The 24,854-nt window shown below is 34.4% G+C and overlaps 2 protein-coding genes across 2 annotated transcripts; one reads left to right on the plus strand and one right to left on the minus strand.

Annotated features, from left to right (window-relative positions):
• Positions 1–14,713: 14,713 nt before the first annotated feature.
• Positions 14,714–18,161, minus strand: irg1l (immunoresponsive gene 1, like). The gene is made up of 6 exons (XM_056472256.1): positions 18,030–18,161; positions 17,686–17,749; positions 17,309–17,496; positions 17,093–17,185; positions 16,399–16,604; positions 14,714–15,885 (listed from the first exon to the last, which is right to left on the minus strand). The coding sequence occupies exons 1-6, from the start codon at positions 18,045–18,047 to the stop codon at positions 14,958–14,960; spliced, it is 1,497 nt and encodes a 498-aa protein (XP_056328231.1). The 5' UTR covers positions 18,048–18,161; the 3' UTR covers positions 14,714–14,957.
• Positions 18,162–19,351: 1,190 nt separating this feature from the next.
• Positions 19,352–23,438, plus strand: si:ch211-153b23.3 (uncharacterized). Its single transcript, XM_056472285.1, has 10 exons — positions 19,352–19,555; positions 19,653–21,128; positions 21,228–21,320; positions 21,406–21,510; positions 21,609–21,718; positions 21,795–21,986; positions 22,067–22,229; positions 22,403–22,568; positions 22,718–22,812; positions 22,903–23,438. Exons 1-10 carry the CDS (start codon positions 19,399–19,401, stop codon positions 22,986–22,988), a joined length of 2,643 nt encoding a protein of 880 aa, XP_056328260.1. The 5' UTR covers positions 19,352–19,398; the 3' UTR covers positions 22,989–23,438.
• Positions 23,439–24,854: the final 1,416 nt, after the last annotated feature.

Here is a 24,854-nt window from a genome sequence, read left to right on the forward strand (position 1 = left end):
AAGAATTTCTATAGAAGAAAAAATATTATCAGACATACTGTGAAAATTTCCTTGCTCTGTTAAACATAATTTGGGAAAATTTTAAAAAAGAAAAAAAAAATTCAAAGGGGGGCTAATAATTCTGACTTCAACTGTATATATTTATGCATTACATTATTAATTATTACATTAAATAAATTTTAAATAATGGAATACTGTAATCTCCTTCCACATTCTACTGTAAGGTTGTTGTAAATGAAAGCGTGGCTACCTCTCTTGTGCACCACCAAAGGAAGCCTTCACCTGAATTCTAATCGGACTCTCGGACTCAAATTCCCATAAGCCCTTCTGCCTGTCACTGATTGCGGCACAGGTGCCTGCTTCAACGACTGCGAATGTTCTCTGCCTGCCCCGAACTCTGCCTGTTCCACGACCTGATTCCTGGTTTGTCCCTCTGTTTGTTACATTTGTGTGATTGTGCTAATAAAGCTTGCAAATGGATCCAATGGCTTCTGACTCATCACAACAAAGGTATATTGAAAATATATTTTCTTCACTCTAAAATATATTTAGAAATATATTTTTTGATATCAAATATATATTTTATTGAACAACACAGATACAACATATATTACATATATATTTAAAATATATTAAGGCTATATATATATATATATATATATATATATATATATATATATATATATATATATATATATATATATATATTGCTTTGTGCTGCTGTCTTTACTGCAGATGAAGTTGGTATGGACTTGTCAGTATTTGTCAAATAAAGATTTCAGATGTTTACAGGGGTGCTGAAAATTTTTTTTAATGTCAGAATTATTTTTATTATTTTTTTGTGTCCTGAAGAATAAAAAAATTAAATAAAACTGGGTGTTTTACTGTGGTTGTTTACAGTGGACAGCTAATTCACAAACACATTCATATTATTCACATTCTACTGCTCAGTTCTCTGCCATTTTTCTATATAGGTATTTTATTCATGAACATAAAACATTTAAGTCTATTTAATATTCAAATTAAATGAAATAGAATAACAATGTTGTATTTGGCTCTTAATAATCTAACAAAATCATTATAAAAATGTAGGTTGCAAAAATAACACCAAGAAGACTGCATTTGAATTCAGTATTATTAGATTATGAATTTATTTGTAGCATTATTAATTAAAAGGTGTTTTAGAATGACCAAAACAACATTTGAGATCGTTTTCAATGTGCTCAGCCTGCTGCCATTTACGCACATTTTTATCATCACATGATCTCTTATAACAAAATTACATGACCTTTTTAATGCACATACTGAAATTTATGCAGTAAAAGTGTTTCCATCTTAGTTTATGAGCATCTTTTCTTATCGAATAAAAAGTTTATCCTACTCAGTTATGCGCATAAGTTTTTTATGCAAAATGCACATAAAAATAGGTGGATGGAAACATGACAATTGTCTCTTGCACAGCTTTGAAGACACCATGTCTGTAAGACAAACTGGGTTTTTGTAGTGCAAAGTTTAGTATTGCTTTTAGCTTTTCTCCAAATCTTGTTTGATTCATTTTAGAAAATGTGGATTCCATGTTGCTTTTGCTTTCACATATGTGAAAAAACTTGTTGCAGCAATAGATGACCTTTTATATTGAGGGCTTGTCTAAATATAGAAATATTTTGATAGTCCATCATGTAACTGTGTGAGTAAAAAATTCCCATAAAGCCTATAGGTTATAAAACTAAAATTGTTCTCTTCCTTCTTAGTTTAACAACGAGTTGGTCATGTTCAGATATTAGAGTGTCTAATCAGAGTTTATTTAACTTGCATTACTGTAAACTCATTCTCATTTATTCAGTTTTTCTTTAAATAGTTTTCCTCAAGTTATGAAGGTCCCTGCAGTACAACTTAAATCTTTTAATGGACTCTGTTTCCTCAAATGATTGAGCTTTATTCTAGTTCTTTTATTTGGTTTGTTCAGTCTTTACAACATATTATCAAATGTAGCCAGAAGCAAATTCTTGATAAGAAAGCATTTTTTTTTGTCTTAAACAAGATCAACTCATTGTTAAACTAAGAAGGAAGAGAATGCTATTACCTTCAAAACCTGGGCTTTACAGGAACTTTGATCTTATATAAAAGCTTTTAGCTTTTAGGTAAATGAATTAACTTTTTCTCCATGATATGTCCGGCTTAATTTTTCTATATTTATTTTTGTCAGTGATAGTCTCATAAATATTCATAAATGTCCATAAATCATAATTTCTTCTTATTATTGTTATTATTTTTCTTTTACTTCTTCTTCCTCCTCTTCTTCATCTTCTAAAGATTTACCTTACCAAATGTCTAAACTCATGTCCAGTTCACTATTGACAATCAGTCTGATCCACAGATCACACTTTCAACCAAAACTTTTATTTCAAAATAAAAATTTTATTTAATTTGTGTGGAAAGCCGTTCCCTTGATCCAATCAACATTTTACACAGAATGAAATTAAAGTCACACAGACTTACATAGAATCTTAGTTTCTACTTGAATTAAACTAGGGCTGTTTAGTTTAAATTTGTAAATAACCTTAAATGGTTAAAAGGTTTCCACACAAAGTGAACTAATGACTTTCTAACACAGTCAACTATTTAGGTTAAGAATGCATTAGAGGTGTTCACATAACTGCATTTACCTATTACCACACTGATGGCATAATCTCTGTCATTGATGACGGTCTACACAATAGATAATGCACTCATCAACCCTAGGGGGTTTACACCATCGCTGGTGTCACAGCATCACAGACAGATAGATGTGCAAGTTTGACAAGTTTGATGGATGGCATGTAGATCTGGTTATGGTTAAGTAACTCTTTGTCTTCTGATATGCATGCTATGCAGAAACATGGAACAGGGAACACTGAAGACTTGATCATTTGCTGGATGTGGAATGATGAACAGTGATGACAATCATCTAGGGGAGAACGCTCTTTGTCTGGCTGCTCCAGTTACAGCTTCCGCTGGCATGCTAGGACACACAGCTTCTACAGCTTCTTTCTTCGAAATTGCACCTACAGCACTACTTTGGCAGCTCCAGTGTGCATGCATCCTCCCAAATCAGTGCCAACGAGATCCTAGTGCCCACCACATGTCCAGAATAGCTACCGCCAGTTCTCCACTTCCCCACCACTGGTCCACTACTTTCCATAAAGGTTGTCACTAGTCCGCCTGTTCCAAAGATGGCCACCACTAATCCACAGTCAGTTTGCAAAATGGCTTCTTGTCATAAATTTCTCCCTGTCTTGATCCATAATTCCAAGTACCAAGAATTGCCATCAACTGAGCTGGAAAAAGGGCCACCATCACCCAAACAACCAGACCAGTCACCTCCATCAGAACTGCCAGAACACCACTGTCAAAGTCACCGCCTCCAGAGCCTAAGGCACCAGAGCCACTTCTGCCAGAGATGTCAGCATCAAGCTCTAAGTAGGGCCACCGGTAGAGGTCCAAGAAGAGCTGTTACCAGAACCAGAGCTATCAGACCTGCCAAATCCATCTGACATGCCAGGGCCATCAGACCTGCCAGAGCTTAATGAACTGCCAGTGACCTCTGATCCACTAGTTTCTCCGGAGCATTTAGATCTGTAAGAGGCCCCGCAACCAGAGCTGCTGACCCAGTGTCTACTCAGCTCCCCACTCCAGGCTCCCTCAGCTCTACCCACTACAACATATGGATGTAACAATTGCATTGTTGTTGTACTGTATTTTATGCTTGTGTTGTCAGTTGCAGTATGATGAAGTAAAAAGCGATTAGTTGACTTTACTTAAAAAAGAGAGGAAAGTCATAGCCTTATAATTATGATTGATCTCTATATTATACTCTAAACTCATGTCTCTGAAAGAATATAATATGGATAACATTAAATCTAGATGGGAAGATGAACTGGGTGTAAAAGTATCAGAGACTTTTTTGGGAGGAGGCACACAGAAATGTATGCATCATCATCATCTGTTAGGTTGTGTTACACAGGTGATATTTTTAAGCAAGGCATGGTTGGCAGGAATGTACCCTGAATTAGACACGTCTTGCAATAGATGTTTGTTTTCTCCAGCTTATTTGACACATATGCTTTGGTCTTGCCCTTCTTTAAATAATTATTAGACATTGATTTTTAAATCTATCAGCGAGGCCCTAGAGGAGACATTATTGCCTTGTTCCTCAATAGGTATATTTGGAACTCCGAGGGTAAAGTCTAGATCAGATGCTCAGCCAGCTGGAAGTGCGATATGCACATTAATATAGAAGAATTTTTTCATGACACTGTATAACAATAATTAATATTTTTACAGTAATGTGATGGTTGGGTTTAGGGTTGAGGTGGGGGTAGACATTAATAAAATGCAATAAATGGGAAATGTAATAAATAATATAAATATATATAATATAAATCTAGCAACAACCAACCCCAAGTGACACCATGACTATAACTTTATCAGCTACTCAGATGGGCATTATTGCTTACACTACACAAACATTTTTTTACTGTTGCTTGTTCAAAAAACCTGTTTAAAATTAGCTGAAACAACACAATTCTTGTATTTTCTTTGGCCAATTAATGCTATGTTCAATCCATTTACATTTGTAAATCATTAAGTTAGCCTAAGCATTTTGTGTTGAGACAACACAAAGGAATTGTGTTGGTCTAACTACCTGGTTAGGGGATTTGTAGTCCCCAGCATGCTTTGCGTGGGATTGATTTAAGAGAGGGAAATGTTGACAATAAAAGTAATCTTAGGTGTTTAAAGTTAATAAAAAGATTTGTTAGAGTTTATCCTAATGATTATGTGATATTAAAAATATCACATAATAAATCTAATGATATTTATTATGAAGATTTAGAAGATTAATATCTTCTAAATAAAGAACATATATACATAAAGTTACATAAACATAAAGTACATGATATTATCAGACCTTTGAGTTTAAGTTAAATAAAAATACAAATGTATTTAAACTTTTATTTTATAAAATCATGTTGGACCAACAATTGCATTTAATTGTGTAAATATTTTTTTTAATTGGTGCTTAACAAATTTATTGGATGGAAATCCTGACCTCAATTAATTGAGTTCATCCAATGAATTATTTTTTTTTTAGTGTAAACATCTTTATGTATACAGAAGAATCTTATTATGCTGGAAATACTCATCGCCCCCATCTGTGACAGCCTGGTTTGAAGATGTGATGTCTTTTCTAAAACTAGAAAAGACTAAATACACACTAAGGGGTTCGGTGGATAGGTTCTATACGTACTGGGAAACTATTTTATCATATTTTTAAAAAATCTGAATTACCCTGTGGTTAAATAATCAGCATATCCCTTTGTATCCACTTCATGGTGTTTCTTGTCTTTAATGTGGTTTGTCCTGCAATTTTTATTTATTTATTTATTTATTTATTTATTTATTTATTTATTTATTTTATTTTATTTTTTTTATTATTATATCTTTTTATTTATCAAATTAAAAAAAAAAAATTTTCTTCCTCTGTTACTTGTAATTGTTTTTTTTTCTTTCTTCTACCATTACTGTTGTCACAACATGCATGACTCTAGACTGTTAAATTACTGTATTTGACTAATTATTGTGTTAAGCTGCCTTTGGATGTTCAGTTCTTGGGGTGGAACTTGGGTTAAAACAAAACAAAAAAGAAGGAAACTGCACTGAAAGAAATGACTTTTTGGTGTGGTAAAATCTAATAAATTTATTCTCATATTTTTTAACTTGTAATAGTAAGTGTCAAGGTTAACTAGAATTTTCCAAGTAAATATTTAATATTTACACATTTACTTTATGTAATAAATGAAACGAGTGGAAAGAGTTAAATATTAATATTCATTTACTTGTAATATTTAAATATTTTCTAATCGTTGCAAACTAGTAATATTAAGTGAATTTTTATTCATTGATATGTCGTAATGGATGTGAAGTTGCCAGAAAGCTTTGCATGGGACTGAATTAAGAGTAGAATATAAAAAAAAAACAATCTTAGGTGTTTAAAGACTTGTTAGAGTTTAATCATCATTAGTTTGAAGATAAAGAAGAGTTATGAGTAAGTGTTTTTAGTTTTGCGGTTACCACCTTTCAGAAGAGTAGCATTGGCAAATTTTTCAACATTAATGTTTGATGCTTCACTCAAAGAGCCATAGCTATGCTAACACTAATTCTGAGATCAGTAAGGATTTTTAAAGTAAATTTGCTCTTGGGTTCAATTTGCTTAAACTAAAGTGAAATAACAAATTCCAAGTCAGTGGAAATGTGTGTTTTAATTAAACAAATTATGCCAGATGTAATAATTTGTAACTAATAAGATTTCTTCAAATTATCAAAAAAAGCAGTGTTCCTAAAGTGTTGCTAAAACATGAACTTGACATTAATTTGGATAACCCTATCTTCCTCGCGCTCCCACTTCGCTTTCTGTCTCAATACTGTCCTGTCTAATAAAGGCCAAAAAATAAATCTTTAAAAGAAATGTCATCCTTATGATTATTATTAATTATAAATAGAGCTATAGTTCATTCTGCATATGGGTTTCTTAGGAAGTGTTATCATACTTATTCTGAATATTGTGCAGTAAAGGAAAGAATCTAAACCATGCATATTTATCTTTTATTTCTTCCGTACTGTCATTCATTGTCTCATTATTTCCTGTTTTAACATTTTTACAAACAGTACATCACTGATTATTTATATAATTTCTTGTTAACAGGAAACCATTTCCTTGTCCTACTTTCAGCAGGAACACTAAAAATTGAACACTGAAAATATATACATACCCCACCCATTATTAACACATCATCATTATTATTACCCTTATTATTACTGATATCACTGTAGATGTCATCACAGAATATTACCTTTATACTTTACACATACAATTATTATTGCAAATATTAACTAAATAGCAACAGCTCTTTTTATATTGCTTAAACCATAACTTTTTCATTACGACGACGAAGAAGAAGACACAATCAAGTGGTTATAATAAAAAAAAAAATATTCCAGTTTAAAAATCATTACTCTGATTATATGCGATTTAATGGCAAAACATGTTCATATAGAGGTGTTTATCAGTGCATTCTTAGCTAGTACACTGTAATTACAAACTGTCCAAAAATTTTAAGTCAATGAAATTATAGACAGACAGACACACACAATAAATAAATAAACAAATAAATAAATAAATACACAAAGTATCTACACATGAAGATACTACTGTATTTAAAATAGTACAAAATATCAGTAAAATATCATTACTGTCTTGCGATTTATTATTAATCAGTTGTGTAAATGTAAACAATAACTGAATTCAGGTATCTTACATTTTAGATTAAATATTGCAACTTCCCAGTATTACAGTGTCTGTTTTCGCAACCAGTGTGTACTCAAACGCCTCTCCAAATATATAATTAAATATACTTTTTTATTGGTTGGTTCAGCCGAGCTAATTTTTTCTTCAATATCAAACTACTTTTGTCCAAACTTAAGACTTGTCATGCTGAAACACTGTGCTGAAATGTTGTGTCCAAAGCATAAATAATTGGCCTGAGAAGATATAGTAAACGTATGGTCACACTTTAGTAATAAGGTTTCATTAGCTTATATATTTGCTAACATGAACTAATTATGAACAATACTTGTACAGCATTAATTAATCATACATTAGTTCGACATCTACTAATGCATTATTAACAATCAAATTCATGCTTGTTAACATTATTTAATGCATTGTGAGTACATATATTGACCCCATAGTTTTGTTACTGCTAATAATAGAACACTCCTAATATTTCCTGATATAAATTAAGGTAAAGAATCTAAAACATGCTTTGCTTTCCTTTTTCTGTAAACCCATCAAGTGTTTATTGTCACATTACTGTATTTCCTGTTGTCACATTATCACTAGGCAACAAGACAACATTATGTCACTGATCATATGGTATTTCTTTCTTGACAGGAAAATATTTCCTTGCCCTACTTTCAGCAGGATATATAATCATTTGTTATGTAACCATTATGGAATTGTTAATCAAATATCAATGGCTCAAGTTAAATTATCTGACTTTAGAGAACGTTTTTCATAAAAAAGCATGTTTTTACTGATATTGCTTAAACTACAGCTTTAACAGAATGAACAACATCAACAAAACACAACCAAGGGGTTATAATTACAATATAAAATACTAAGAGATTTAGATGCAAAACATAACAATTTGTGTCATTCTTTTGAGTGAAGTCTTTGAAGACTTACTGTGACCTCACAAGCAATTAATTTACTTGAACAATCTTTGTTCAATTTAAGGTGTCAAAAATACATGATAAGACATAATAGCCTAGTGGTTAGCGCGTTGACATATGGTGCAGTAGCACGTCAGGGTGTCATGAGTTCGAATCCCGGCTCGAGGACATTTCCCTATCCCCCTCTCTCTCTCTCCAACTTCGCTTCCTGTCCTAAATACTGTTCTATCTAATAAAGGCAAAATAGCCAAAAAATAAATCTTAAAAAAAAAAAAGCATTAGGTTGTGACATCAGATGATCAAAATTCAAAGTCTAGCCAGCTTGTCCTCATGAGACCCCACCTATTGACTTGTGTCCTCTGTAGTGGACATTGTGTTTTCATGAATTTTCTTTGAAGTTTTTGAGTCTTGTTGTACTATGCAGAGGACATCCTGGGCTTTCTAGTGATATGTCATTTGATTGGCTGGCATGCTAGGAACCAATTCTTACATTGCATTCGTTCCAAAATGGCCGACATACAAAAAAAAAGCACATTTTATGGGAAGGAGAGATGTTTGTAAAATTTAGCTTTTTAAATGTTTTTTTACTATTGTTATCACACACACACACACACACACACACACACACACACACACACACACACACACACACACACACACACACACACACACATATATATTTGTTTATTAAAGTGTCAGGAACAATACAGCTTTCAACAGCTGTCAACTTGTTTGTGTTTCAAAATATCCTTTTTTAAATGTCCACTATAGTGGACACTAGGAGCATCTCAGTGTAATTAATGAATGCATGTTGTAGGGGGCAGAACTGAAGCAGAGAGGATTCTTTATAAGATAGTTGAGGAAGACTCTGATTTAGAGTCTGACAATCAAACAATTAGAGAATTAGAGACAATTAGAGAATGACAATCAGTTTTAAATCGCTTTTATGTTCAATTTGTTTTGGATTAACATCACTTCTTTTTTTTTTTTTTTGGAATTTGTCTCTCTTTCAGACTAATCTGTTTCAGGAATTTCAATACCAAAGAAAAAAAAATGGCTTTGGTTTAGTTTTTGTTAAATTAATATTGGATTATTATCCCTTTACAGCCATACCCTGTACAGTTTTGTTGTCTGAGTGGCGGTCGTTTTAAACTAAAATGGTCCTGTGGTCCACTACAGTGGACATGCTGTAAAATTAAAAATAAAAACAAAATGTAAAAACTCTAAATTGTAGATTTTATTTTAACCCAAAGGATGTAGGAAATCATAGAAAAAAAAAGAAAAAAAATTCTTTGGGTATAGGAGGATATAAACACATTAATTTGATGTCCATCAACGACATCAAATGACGTTGATATTTGTTTGATTTTAGGTTGTGTTAGAAAGTAACGTCCACACAACGTCAAGCTGTAACATCATTAGCCGCTGATATTTGGTTTAATTTATGCTGGACATTTGCATCGGCCTGACGTTGAGTTCTGACGTCAACCTGATTTTCATTTCCAAACAAAATACAACGTACCCCCACGTCCTGTCGATGTCCTATGCCTGCTAGGAGGTTAAATAAATCACTCTTTAATGGGATAATCCCTATGTTATGCTTTATTTTACTGTCCTGTTCTTCATGTCATTAAGTTAATTCTAAATCCTGAACCTGATACAATAAGTTCCCATATATGTATTTGATCAAGTGCATTCTAAGTTATTACAGTGTGCACATACAAAGTCCAGCAAATAAGTGTTATTATTTGCTATTTTAGTATAATGGAGATTCATGTTTATAATTATTTTGATTATCCTTCCCTTCTCTTTGTTCTTTTTGCTATTGCGATTTTTAATTCTATACAAATTTGTAATGTCTAATTCACTTTTCTTGTTTGTTCTGCTAGTTGCCAAGAAATAATTCTCATTTAACTAGATGTACCAAAAGAAGTAAACTAAAAGGAAAAATGACTATAAAATTTTATAGGTCATCACTTATTAATAGCATGTAAATAAAACCTTTCTGTAAAGGAATTCATTTTAAAGGTAAAAGCTTTCTCTTCCTTCTAGTAAAACAATGAGTTGGACTTGTTTTTAATATCACTGTTTTTAATCAGATTTTATCTTCTATTACTGTAAACTCATTGATTTTTATGGCATTCGTTTTATGATTTTTCATCAACATACTCAAGATACAGTGAAGTCATGAAAAAAATGGACTCTGGACTGGAGTTTACTTTTTTCTTTATTTTGTTTGTTCAGACTTGAGGTATTTTTAATTATTTTGCCAAAGTTATTTATTTAGAAAAAGCTTTTACACCATTCTTCGTTAAAATTGAACCCCCACCCTCAAAATAATCTGTTAAGTGCTGTTTATTTTTTAAAGTGACAGCTTTATAAATTCCTTCTGACTTTGTGCTATTTGTTTCTGTGCAGTCATATAATTAGTGGATTAAAAAGGATTATGTGAGATTTAATAATCTTTTTCTGAGTAAAGGACATAAAGAAACATTTCGAAATACCAAAATACATGTTCAGTTTACAATGGGGCAATTGACATTGATGGTGTCATCTAATTCTAATTCTTAGCTGGAATTTCTCATAGTTTACACTAATTGTGAAGGCTTGGCCACTGACGACTATATAGAATAATAGATTATGCCCCAAACACAGTCCGGATAATTGTATTGTGGTAGGGAAGAATGTAAGATGAGAAAACAGAATTTTATGATAAGAAAGCAAACAAAGGTAACATCATCTCAAGCGTCAGCGAATCTGAGCACCCCAGAGAGCACACTATTGTGTTTTCAACACGTGAATTATCGCCAGTGACTATGTTGGAAATTCCTACATAGCAAAAAAATGTACTTAGCAAAGTTTTATTTACGTTCAGGTCTGCTAACTAATAGTAAATGCACCTTTTGTTTAGATAACCCATATTCTGAACCATTTTTCATAAAAATTAGTAATTTAGTGAACATTCCCATTCAAAGTACTCTAATTACAGGAAATACCCAATTGTTTTTAGATGCATTCCAGCTTTTAACTATATGGCTTTGAATTTAACCTCACCACACGTCTAATGGCTAGTTGGCAGCAGTGGGAGAGTTCTGGTGGGCCAGTCTGTGTTTCTTGGCCATGTGGGATGGTGACGGTGTTGTCATGCTACTGTGTTGAAATACGAAAGCTGTTCTAGACTGACTGTTCAAACAGGCCCATTCTTGTAGCCCTGATTTTTTTTACATTCATTCATTTTCCTTCGCTTTAGTCCCCTTTTTCAGAGTTGCTACAGCAAACTGAATCACCAACTATTCTGGCATATGTTTTACACAGCGGATGCCCTTCCAGCCACAACCCAGCACTGGGAAACACCCATACACTCTCACATTCACACATGCATTAGAGCCAATTTAGTTTTTTGAATTCACCTATACACTGTAAACCCTAATGTTGTATTTACTTAAACGATTAAGTAAAGTTGACTGAACATAACTTAAAATTCAGCATTTTTGTCCTATCACTTAAAAATTTGAGTTAATTTAACTTATGCACCATGAAAATGCATAAACTTAAGATTTCAAGTATAGAGAGATCAAAATCATAATTAATCCTTTGAAAAAACAAATTGGTCATTTTCACAAATATAGTCTTGACTGTAAAATTCTGATATGTGCAAGGTCTTTATTCGAAATCAGAAAACAATGACTTCAGGTATAATTATTTAAACACACACACATGCACATACATGCATGTATGTATATATATATATATATATATATATATATATATATATATATATATATATATATATACAGACACACACACATAAACATAAATAAATTGTTCAGATCACCAAACTTAGTACTAAGTTTGTTGAACTGAATAATTTAAGTATAGTCTACAAAACCAGCAAGTTAAACTTAAATATTAAGTTTTGGCAGACTCCATCACTCAATTAAATTGAGGCAACGAGCACTCATTTTAAAGACGAAATTCTGCCACACATACTTGTTGCGACATAATTCGCAATCTAAATGTATGAGCCTATGTTGGAGTAAACCACTATTTTGTACAATTTTTTTGTCAGGTCAGTTTTCTGTCAAGTTATGTTACTTGCAGATGACTTTAGGTATTCATCCATAACATTTCATATGTTGGCTTTCATTAATATACATCTCTATGTTTCTTCTGAATAAAAGTTCAATTTAAAATTTGAGCTGGAGAATTCTGCTTGAGGGTGACGTGGTGGTGCAGTGGGTAGCGCTGTCGCCTCACAGCAAGAAGGTCACTGGTTCGAGCCTCGGCTGGGTCAGTTGGCAACTCTGTGTGGAGTTTGCATGTTCTCCCCGTGTTTGTGTGGGTTTCCTCCAGGTGCTCCGGTTTCCCCCACAAGTCCAAAGACATGTGCTATAGATGAATTGGATAAGCTAAAATTGTCTGTAGTGTATGAGTGTTAATGAGTGTGTATGGATGTTTCCCACTGATGGGTTGCAGCTGGAAGGGCATCCGCTGCGTAAAACATATGTTGGATAAGTTGGCGGTTCATTCCGATGTGGTGACCCATGTTTAATTAAGGGACTAAGCCAAAAAGACAATGAATGAATGAACTCTGCATGAGTTGACATGGAATTGGCCCAGTGAATAGACAAAATAGATTCTGATATTATTAATACATATATACTTAAAGTCAGTCAGTTCTTATAAGACTGTAGTGTCCCTCTCTCATATGAAAAACGTATGCATCAGTTTTCTTTTAGGGGCAGTTATGGCCTAATAGTTTTAAGATTTGGAAGTTTGCAGGTTTGATTCCCGTTCCAAATAGCAGAGGACCAATTTTGAGTATGGGTAACCATACTAGAGAATACTCACTACGCTTCACTTAACCAGGTTCCCATAGAATGGGAACAGTTTTGACTTCTTCTAGAAAATACTTAATAAATATATTATCTAATAAATTTGTCGACGTCTTATGCACAATTATGCACAATTGCTACCCAGTAAATATCAAACTACCTAAATTTAATAACAGTATTTCCCCCAAATGCTCATGTTGTACTCAGCCTAAAGAAACATTAAATATGTTTATTTTAGGAGTGTATTTACTTTTACATTTTATTAAAAAAAATTCATATCCGAACTTTTGTATATCCCCAAAAATTGTTTTCTGTTGTTCCTCTTTGAACCTAAACCCTTCACTGTAAATGTCTTTATTAATGTATAGCTTTTCCTGGGTAAATTTTGCATCCATACTTTTTATTTTCAAAAAAGATTTTAATATGACTCTAGTAGTTATATTGCTATAGCAATTATATACTCATATAATTGTATGTAAAAGTCTTTCTTGGTGTAAATCTTTTATGATTTCTTGTGATTTATTTATGTTATGTAACTTTATGTTATTTATGTCTCTTTGATCATATTGGGTTTTCATACATTGTGGTTATGGTTAGTGTAAGTGTAAGTTGATGTACTTTGCAGATTCTCTTATATTTAATTAAATATCTGTTGGTTGTCAGCAGATTAAAGCAGACAGTCTATTTTAATTACTCTTCTATTCTAATAATCTAATTAGAATAATTTGTCATGTTGTTGAAATGTTACTTAGAGGCAGCAAAATGTGCAATAGGGACAATCAAAATAATGTGAAAGAATTATTTTAATATAGTCCGTCATGAGCTAAAGTAAGTTGGTCTAAAACTCCAGGGATGCAAAGGGAGTCTCCAGGGAGACCCACTCCAGCCCTGCTTCCTAAACTGCTGAATTTCTATATAACCAAGATTTTTTTTGTTGAGTACTGAGTTTTTCATCAGCTTTTTTAAAATTCAAGGACACCTGAACTGGAAAAATATCAACTCATTAAGAATTCCATCCCTGTTAAGCTTTGATTCTTCAGTCTGTATGAAGTATGAGATGTTGCAACTGTACCCAATGTTTCACCCCCGATATTTAAATGATCTTTACATATTGACTCTCTAAATCTTTTCATGAATATTAATTAATTATATATTCTCAGTGGAATGAGGTGGTCTTGTGGTTTTTCCTATTCTTAAATTTTCATTACAGCCCATCTTCTTGAGTTGATACTAAATATTGTAGCATTTTTATATCTTTTTATGTGATTCACACACTTGTTGAGGTATGAGGCAGTTTTTGCAGCTCCACTACATAACATGTAAAGTAATATACTACATATTTACAGGAAATCTCACAAAAACAACCTAGTTATTATTGTTTATATATTCTAAACAAAAAAAATGGATGAAACATGTATAGTTTTAAAAGTAGACCTTTATTGATTTTGAAACATAATAAAATCTTACACAATTATAACATGATACAATATTTCAGAAGAGCTCAACAGAGGGAAACAATATATATATATATATATATATATATATATATATATATATATATATATATATATATATATATATATATATATATATAGATAGATAGATAGATATGTATATTTACAAACACAAACAACTTTTGTCAGACATTATGAGAAACTGTGTAAATAAATACTGTAAAAATGTGCAATAAGACAAAAAGTTAAGACTATACTGTCAATCTACAGTGTGTACAGCAAGTAGGACAATGTAACATTTAAGAAGTATTTATAATTAAAGAAATTCTACAAGTATATTTGTTTTGCACAACAATTCATTGGCTTTACATTTTGATGTCATATAATTAGTATTTTTTTATTGCAGTTGGGCAAGCAGTTGTTTACAGTCATCTACACGATCCAGGCTCTCGACGGCTTCAATGAGCCTTTCCACCTTCTCTGTGGACAACACTGTGCCTGCGTTGTTACGGAACTTCTTATGCAGGCTTTCTTGGCTAAGAGGGTTCCTCCAGTGACCGTAGAAAGTGTCGCAGCGTCCTCTTAAGACATCTCCGGTCACCAAGGTAACCTCAACCTCACCATACATTATGTTGAAATTGGCTGGGTTGTCGCTGGGGTGCTCTAAACGGACGCGGGAGAGGAGTGCATGAAGTTCAGGTCGTTGAATGGCTTCTGGGTGGAAGGACTGCACTGTCACTTCTCCATCCAGCAAAGCAGTGCAGGCGTTGAACTGGAAAGAATGGCGCGCCTGGTGCTCTGACTCTGGGAATGGACGATTGATGTATTTGGAGAGTGGCACCCTAAGCAGGATGTCCTGCACCAGGTTTGGAGAAATGCTGCCTCCTCTCAGGCCAACCAGGGTCTTGTGCACAGCAGAAGCAGCATCAGCAATCCAGTGCATTCCCAGATGTGCAGGAAAGCGCTTGAAAGCGATGTCTTGTGACTCTATCAGAAAGCTGTGCTCATCCTCCTCAGGGGATCCAATGGGACGTGGGGCATAGTCTTCATAGAAAGCACTGAAGCCAGCAACGCCAGGTACTGCATCCAAGACTAGAGGACTTGCTTCTAAACCACGAGATGCCAGCAGGGCTGCTTCAAGACCTAGACGTGAAGCATTTCCGATGTGAAGAGGTTTTGATTGTGTTGCAGCATTAGCCATTGGTGCACCTGCCAAAGATGCAGCGATGGCCAAGGCATTACTAGCCTGGTTGCGATCTAGAGAAAGGAGGCGAGCACAAGCAGCAGCACTACCCAGAGTGCCCACCACACTTGGAGGATGGAACCTTATGGAAAAGACAGAAAAGAGCATTGCTATTATTTGCATACTACTTAACACAGGACAAAACATCTTCAGATTAATTTTCACTTATAGCAACATAGCTCCACTGTTCTTTAAATGTGTGTTGCTTCTTCAAAAATGAGTATATCAAATATTTAGACAGTTATTTTTAATCTTGCCTTAGCAACTCTTTTGAATTTAATAAATCATAATGTTTGAGTCTTCACATAGCCACCTGTTTCAAATATTATTCAAGAATCAAGGTGGTTTTTGTTTTCTCAGTACTCAGGAAATAACAAATTATGAGTATTTAACTATATTCTTGGTGCACAAACAGAACTGCTTTGCATAGCCACCTGTCTGAAGGAGCTTTGATAGCCTTGCACAAAATCTGCAATGTTCTTACTTAGCCTGGTGTAAATGTGCATAACCTCACAGAATAAATTATGTAAGCAATGTTCAGACTGTGGTGTGCTTAGAAATGTTAAGAATTAAAAAATAATGGATGGACTCTTACCTCTTAGGGATGTTGTGAGCCTCATTGGAGAATCTCATCAGTCGGCCCTGTATTTCGATGCCCACATTGAATGCTGTTAGAAAGTCAAGCCCGCTTGGTTTGCTGTTGCTGTGCAACATGTCGCTGATAGCCAGGAGAGCAGGCAGTACGGCTCCAGAAGGGTGGGTTGCAGGATGCCAAGTATCATCAAAGTCCATTGAGTGAGCCTGTGCAAAACCAACATGTCAATAAATGTATACAATGTTTTTCTATAGTGGCAGTTACTCGATGATGGTTTGTGTCATCTTTTCTCACATAGCAAAAAACACAACATAGGAAAAGCTGTGCATGACTGCCGGTAGTATAAAAAGAGCCAATCAATTGATCTAGTTTCTATCATTTGAAACACTTCCTGGATTGTTTCTGTTTAACCATACCAGACATTCCAACAGCATGGTTCATTAATATTTCACAGTGCTGCTGAGGTTGCACTACTTATTAAACTAGTTTTTCACATTAATACATTTGGAGCCAAAAATAATGTTAGAAAACAAGTTTTCATTTATACGCTTCTTTGACTTTTTGACAGGCTGCTAATCTCAGGACTTGCAGAACAGGAATTTCACAAGAAAAAAATCTGTGTCAAATTACATAGGGAATGTAAGATTAAATGTCAAAATCGTACAGGTAACTCAATACATTAGCTGATACTTACAGCTACTCCATTGACAAAAGCAGCAAGCGTTGGCGAGAGCTTCACACCTTGGCGCCCATAGACAAAACTGATGTCGTCAGAAGCATACATGTGCTGGGGTAAGAAGACAAATGGATGGTCAGAAAATTCAACTCATTCACATGAACATATCCGAAACATATAACAGACATGCTTTGATTTATTATATTTACTATTTACTATTGGACGTTGTCCTACCTGGCAGTGCTGAAGAGCAAGATCAAACACCTCAGTGGTGCTTCCCAGAAGCCCAACACCAATGCTGTCCAAAACCATGCGTTTGCTGCGCTGTAGCACTGTTGGTGTCAGATTCTTTGGCTGTACGGTCTGAATGAACCTGCCAAAGCTGCTAGTGACTGTTTCCTCAGGAGCAGGACGCTCTGCCACTAAAAACAGACAAGAGACAATATAAATGAATCCAGAAACAATTCACATAATTCACTTGATTATTTAAAGAGCCAGTCTATACAAAAATGTATCTAAATTTTTGATCCTAAATTAAAATCTAAATCACGAATTAACAAACAGTAGTTTAGAGGAAAGGTAGAGAGCTGTAACAGGTAGAGCTTGCTCACCATCTAGTGCAGATTTATGGAGTCCTCGGGCTGCCGAGAAGGAAGTCAGGTATCTGGAAGATCTCTGTGTGCAAACAATTATGTTTGAGTGACAACTGTGAATTCTATCTAAGTGAATTCATAACAAGTAAGTTTTTGTTCTTTCTTCAATTAGCATGGCTTTAACCATTATTAGTCCATAATAAAGTATACTTAATATAGGTAATAGTTCATGGTTATTATTGCACTGTTATTTAAAAAAAATGCAGTTTATTACATGGTTTTGTTTTTTATTTAATTTTGAATTTTTATTTTTTTAAAGCTCCAAAACTACGAAGACAAGATGATAATACTTAATGTTATACCTGTACAGCTGAAAGCATGTTGAAGATGATTGTTGTGGTCAGGATCTGGATATGAAGATTGTTTTCAAAGTCTCTCTCCTTTTTCTAGTTGAATGTAGAGATGACTGATTGACGACAGAGGATGCTGCTCTAATAGAGTCAGGAATGGCCTGGCTCTTTTTATATGGTACCAGACTACAAAAGACAATTATACACCCACTGAACCCAGAAAAGAACCGGGGCTGGATTTCCCAGGTATTATTTTTAGGTTCATGGGTGGGATTTTCACAGAAGGAAACAAAATGTCTATTGACAGGGCCAATGATGTCACTGTTAATGATGGGCATGGGCTGACTGACATCACAGTAACTCCTCCCATGTCCATCAAGAATGTTTCTATAAACTTAAAGCATTCTTGAAAATCATCTCAATACTTAATTTCAGACCAAGGATCTTCACTGGGTAAGTTTTTATTTGTATTTCTTTAAATATTAGTTCTTCTTTTGTCTTTTATTTTAAATATACATAAAATTAAAAATGTTAAATAGATTATAAATATACACCACAACAAAATATCTTTGCCCAGTGATTAATTTAGTATGTTAAAATGTTTGTAAAAGTATGTTGAAAATTTGACATTACTGTGAGCTCAAACTTACCTTAAGGTTATCCCCAAGTCTTGTCCACACAGCACTTTGTAAATTGGCATCTGTTTGCTGGCAGTTTGAGATAAAACAAATTAAATTACCGAGGCTGTCGCTTTACTGACACCTGAACTGTAACAAAGTACATTCTATGCAGCTAAGACTTGCCTCTACTCCAGAGACACAGTTTTAGTTAATAGCCTGAAGGCTGATACATCAACTATGTGAAATACTTTTGACTACTGCTCAGCTGTAGGCTGAACCAGACAGCTGCATTTCTTACTTACGGAGGTGGGAGAATAAGAAACTAAACACACATGAATAGGCAGGGTTTTTTTTTTGTTTTGTTTTGGTGCATTTTGAATGTCTCATTTAAAATCTTTGGGGAGATAAAACATGAAAATGTTCAATTCTTGTAATACATTTATTATTGTTATTTAATTAATTATATTATGTTTTTATCTTAACCATCACTAAAAGTACAAATATTTGATATCATGCTGATTATCTGCCTGATATTCATGAGTCACACATAACTTCTATTAAAACACATCACATAACGGCTTCATTATGTCTTAGACAGGTAAACTCAAAGAAAATTTAAGCACAAATGTTATTTATTATTATTGATTAGTAGATGTTTTGACAAGAATGTAAAATGTTTGTGTGAATTTGTTCTGTTTATCATTATGTCTTCTTTACACAACTATTTTTATCAGCAAAAAGCCACAGTTAAGGGGATATTCATGGCTTCAGAAAGTGGCTTTCCGGCAAGTTTTTATGGGGAACCAGGTGTCCTTGGGCTCCTGGCCAATGGAATCAGTGCTTTCCTTGTGCTACTGCAGAACTTCCATGGGGCCAGGACTGGTGTTCCTGCAGAAGGAGTGGAGAATATATTAGCAGGTGTTGTTGCGCATTGATATAATATTTTTAATTTAACAACAACTTAGAAGAATTATTCAGTATAACTCAGTAAATAATCTTATGTTAATTTAAACAGGTGTCCATCTCATTCTAATTGGTGGGCTGTGTCAGCTTGTGGCAGGCTTGTTGTCCTTCCGAAAATATGACCATCTAAGTGGAACGTCATTTGTAGGATATGCAGCACTGTGGGCAAGCTATGGGGCCACAAGAATTTATCTAGGTGCTAACCAACAAAGTCCAATCCCATTTAATGAATCATCAATGGCAAATAGTACATTTGTAGATATGAACACTAACACAGGCAGTATCAATACAACTGACATTCCATTGTACATCAAGGAGTCTGCCATCGCTGGGCTGGTTCCTTACATCCTGCTTTCCTTCCTTCTGGCCTTCTGTTCAGCAACAGTAAACTATATAATGCCCTTTGTGTTTGGTGCCATCACTCTCACGCTCATATTTGAAGCTGTGGGTCTAGTAGCAGGGTGGGCATTAGTGGTCTCTGGGATTCTGGAGCTCCTAATTTTGCTCTTTGCCATATATGGCTCATCAGCGCTGCTAATCAAAGGACTGACCCAACGTTATGTGCTAAAGGGTTTTGGAAACCCTCTCTTTAACGTGCTGCTTCTAGGAACCACTAATGCCAGCAGCTCCCAAAGCCTAGGTCAAGAGAAAAAGAAGAATACAAAATATGCTGAACCAATGGCTTTGGGATTCTTCTGTGACACAGTCTCACCATTTATTTTTGCCTTCTACGCCTTCCATTACTTCCCATCAAACTCAGTAGCTGCTATCTGGATAACCATAAATTCTGCTGCTCAACTTTTATCCAGCTATTATGCCTATCTGCGTCAAGACTGCTACCATGCTACCAAATTTGGCTTACACTGCATGTTTTGGTTGGTGAAGACCTGGGAAGAATATGTGGTGTCTACAACCACTGGCCAAATCGAAGCTGATAAAGTAAGGCCTGCCATGGTTGGCAACTGGTTCTTCTTGTCTGCTGCCTTGGTTTTCTGCATCGCGAGTCTAAACAAAGACACACTTGAGCTAATCCACAATTCCTTTTTTGCCCTGGTGACAATATCAACCATATCCCAGATTCCAATCAAACAATACTACATGTTTTTTGGAGTGGCCTGCTCTCTCTTTACTCTCCTGTCCTTCTATGGCACCTTTGCACGCCTCATCAATACCATTGCTGAGAAGTCCTTAATTCCAGTTGGACCCCAGCCTGTCTCCAATGAATCCCTGCAGAAGCATCTTAGTTACCTCAAGAAATCTAAACTGATTGATCCTGAGGGTAAAGGTGCACAGATCCCCGATGCTTTATTCTATCTCTGCAATGGGCTGGCTGCACTCTCAGCCATTCACAACAATCAGTCCAACCTGGCCTTTTTCGACCTAACTGTTCCTTGGGTACTCATCCCAGGAGCCATAATGCAGGCCTACATCAGTCGACTACAAGTACAAGGTGGCCAGAAATTTGGCTCTGTTGTTCCCTCCTTCTATGTGGCTATTTGGGCAACTTGGTGCTGGTTTCGGTTTGCAGGTACGAAAACATAACATGTCGTGAACAATATATAGAAATAATTCAAAATGTAAATGTTCAAATTTAGAGTACTAATGTGATGGTTTATTTTCCCTGCAGGACATCGCTTGCAAATATCCACAGAGTCAGCATACGGATTTGCTGCTGGTGCTATAGCATTCCTGGTCATCAATGCTTTCTTGATTCTAGTTGGTAGGTTTGTTTCTAAAGACATGAGATAGCCTATCACCGAGTCTCTTGGAGTTTACAATTGTGAATTGGACTGTTTTTTTTACAGCTGCCTATGGCAATCTTGTTAACTTGGCATTGACCACTGTGATGGAGGTCATCATAGTTTGTTTTCTCCTCTCTACTCTTGGAAGGCTTCCTTATCAACTAGAAGGTACAGCTAAATGATACATTTTGTAATGAAAAGTATTGTAGACAATAAAAAAGCAACTGCATAAAATAATGTCAACATTTAATATTTTATTTTTTTAGTTGCCATGCTAGCAATTTTTGCCATCATATGTTTATATGGAATGCTAGCATCACTTGTGAATGGTATGTTCTCCAAGACTCTGATACCAGTTGGACCTGCCCTTATCAAGGTATTTGATTTATCAGTGATGACAAAATATCAAAAATACAAGCTTCCTACTAACAAATGGATTCTCCATATCTTAGGACAAGAAAAAGAACAAATCCGAGACTACGTATCCATGTTTAATTGCTAATTCCCGGGAAACCAGTGGACTCCTTAAGATTGCAAATCTGTTAGAAAACAATGGAGTGTGTGGTATCCCTACAGACACTGTCTACGCCTTGGCTGCTTCATGCAAAAACCCCAGTGCAATTGAGAAGATCTACACTATCAAAGTACATACTGGCAGTTTTACTAATGATTGAATGCATATGTGCCCTTTGCAAACTAACCTACTGATTTCTGTCTTCACTAGGACCGTCCTGCAGAGAAGCCAATATGTATCTGTATCTCAAGTGTGGAGCAGCTAGTAGCAGCTAAACCTCCCTTCAGCCCTCTGCTGTGGGAGTTCATGAGGAATGTCTATCCAGGAGGAATTAGCTGCATTGTTCCAAAGGGGGATTGGCTCCTCAAACTCGGTACAGTCATTGTGAACATTTTGTATTAATATGGCATAACTGTACTTTTAAACTTATTTGGATTGTTTCTCTTTAAAGCTGCTATGACACAATGTGTACTGTATAAAGTGCTATACAAATACACGTGATTTACTGTTTTTTTCAGTAATTTTCACAGATCATGTTGTTTGCAGGTGTGGGTCCTGCGTATGACCGTGTGGGGACTAGAGAAAGCATTATGATCAGAGTTCCTGACCACACTGCTACTGCTCACTTGTGTGAATTCACTGGTCCACTGGCCATTACATCTGCCAACCCCAGTGGAGAAGCAGACAGTACTCACCATGATATGGTCATCGAGTAAGTATTTAAACTCAGAAACAACTACAATTTATGTAGCCTGAACAAAGGTTTATTATTAAGCTTGTAAGGGTTAAGGTTTTACATAACCCAGTCTTTTAGATTAACTTAAGAAATGTTGAACATTGTTTTCTTTTGACCCAAAACAGTCGTCTTGGCCACAAGATTGAAGGAGTCCTCTGTGATGGAGAATCTAATGAGGTGGTGGCATCAACTGTAGTGAACTGCCTGAAAATAGATGAAGGTAAACTCATATCTCAGCTGATACTTCATAATATATATGAGTGTGTGTATTCAGTTATTAATAATAACATGCATTATGTTCATTTTTCAGGAGCTATCAGTATTCTTCGTGAAGGTTGTGTGCCTGCATTGAAAGTGAGGCAAATCTTTGAACGAGTGAAAAACAACATGCTTTAGGTTTACTGTCATCAGATTTGACAGCACCTCTTGTTTCTTTGGTTAATGGAAGGATGTTTAGATTGTGTATGAAGAACACTTGACATGTAAATACATACATTTTGGATCTTGCTTCACTGCATTATTATTATTTTGAGCAAGAATCCACATATTGAAGTGGACATTATTCAAGTTCAAATTAAGTGAGCACTAGCTATCTTACTGTAGGTCATTGTGGAATTTTTTTTTTATTATTGTATGAAGGTTTTAAAAGATGTAATATTAAAGAGTTTTATTATTATTAATGTATTGTTATTTATGGATTATTTCAATGGTACATGCCTTTGCTGATTAAATGTAAATATACTGAAAAGCTTGTCAGTGGAAACAAGAAGAAATGTGGATTTAAATTATGTTTGCATATGCTTATGTATTATAACATAAGAAATCATGACATGTATGATAAATTTCTGTTTTGAAAAGTGATGTATGATTGATTGTCTAATAAAGTACTCTTATGAAGATTTTTTTTCTGTCATTAAATGAATTAAAATGCCTTTCTAAGCAAGCTATCATAGCAAGGGAGTGGGGATACTTCCCAATATATGCACAACACACAATGAACAGTCTGAAAACAAATACAAGGAAAACTATGTTAATGTAAAAAAATCACATTATCTAAATTCACATACAATTGGCAAACCCTAAATACAATAAATATATAGAAATATATTCAGACTGCATACAAAAATATGGAAACAATGTCAAAAGCATGGAGTAAAATCGTTCCATAAATATTTATTATTAATAAACAGCATTCTAGGGGGGAAACGAAGAAATTATACAATAGAACACATAAATACATAGCAGTGCCTTTACAAAAGTGAGGTTTTGAATAACACTTGAACATATAAATATATATGAACATGAATCAGGTTAAAGATGTGTTTCCATGTGAGTTTTGAAAAACAAGTTGTTCCAAAGCTCTTAAATGCTCCATTGAGCCAAATTTGGTAAAACATTTATCTTTTTGATTTTAATAAATGTAAACAATTCACACATATTCAGTTGAAGTCAGAATTTTTAGCCCCTTTTATTAATTAATTAATTAATTGATTTTTAAAAAAATATTTCCCAAAAGATGTTTAACAGAGCAAGGAATACTTCACAGTAAGTCTGATAGTATTTTTTTTTTATTTCGGAGAAAGTCTTATTTGTTTTATTTTGGCTAGAAAAAAGTTTTTTTAAAAACCTTTTTAAGGTAAAAATTATTAGCCCCTTTAAGCTATTTTTTTTTCCGAAAAGTCTACAGATCAAACCATCGTTACCAGGGACGTAGCAGCCTTTTTAAAAGTGTAGCAGCCTTTTATTTAAAAAAAAAAAAAAAAAAAGGGGGGGGGGGGGGGCAGCTGAATGAGATCCAAAATTTTACGTTCATTTTATTATTAATGACCTGTCTCTAAAAGTGAGGGGTACGCTTCCCCCCAGTTGCTACGCCCCTGATCAATAAACAATAACTTGCCTAATTACCCTAACCCCCCTAGTTAACCTAGTTAAGCCTTTAAATGTCACTTTAAGCTGTATAGAAGTGTCTTGAAAAAAATCTTGTAAAATATTATGTGCTGTCATCATGGCAAAGATAAAATAAATCAGTTATTAAAGATGAGTTATTAAAACTATTATGTTTAGACATGTGTTGGAAAAAAATCTTCTCTCGTTAAACAGAAATTGGGGAAAAAATAAACAGGGGGGCTAAAAATTCAGGGGGCTAATATTTCTGAATTCAACTGAATATCCATCATTCATTATCACTATTGTAAAACACTATTGAAATATTGTCTTCACAGTAATATAAAAATTAAGATATTGACCATGGAACTGACAGGG

Source organism: Danio aesculapii, chromosome 14 (assembly GCF_903798145.1).
Source record: "Danio aesculapii chromosome 14, fDanAes4.1, whole genome shotgun sequence".
NCBI lineage: Eukaryota > Metazoa > Chordata > Actinopteri > Cypriniformes > Danionidae > Danio > Danio aesculapii.

What these genes read in the sequence shown, in the direction of transcription:
- irg1l (XM_056472256.1), bottom strand. An exon ending in TTGCTCTTCAGCACTGCCAG is followed by an intron (nt 17,186 to 17,308) that starts GTAGGACAACGT and finishes TTCTTACCCCAG; the next exon opens with CACATGTATGCTTCTGACGA. An exon ending in GCTCACAACATCCCTAAGAG is followed by an intron (nt 15,886 to 16,398) that starts GTAAGAGTCCAT and finishes CTTTTCCATAAG; the next exon opens with GTTCCATCCTCCAAGTGTGG.
- si:ch211-153b23.3 (XM_056472285.1), top strand. Translation starts at nt 19,399, where the DNA reads ATGGCTTCAGAAAGTGGCTTTCCGGCAAGTTTTTATGGGGAACCAGGT. An exon ending in AGTGGAGAATATATTAGCAG is followed by an intron (nt 19,556 to 19,652) that starts GTGTTGTTGCGC and finishes TAATTTAAACAG; the next exon opens with GTGTCCATCTCATTCTAATT. An exon ending in AGAAGATCTACACTATCAAA is followed by an intron (nt 21,987 to 22,066) that starts GTACATACTGGC and finishes TGTCTTCACTAG; the next exon opens with GACCGTCCTGCAGAGAAGCC.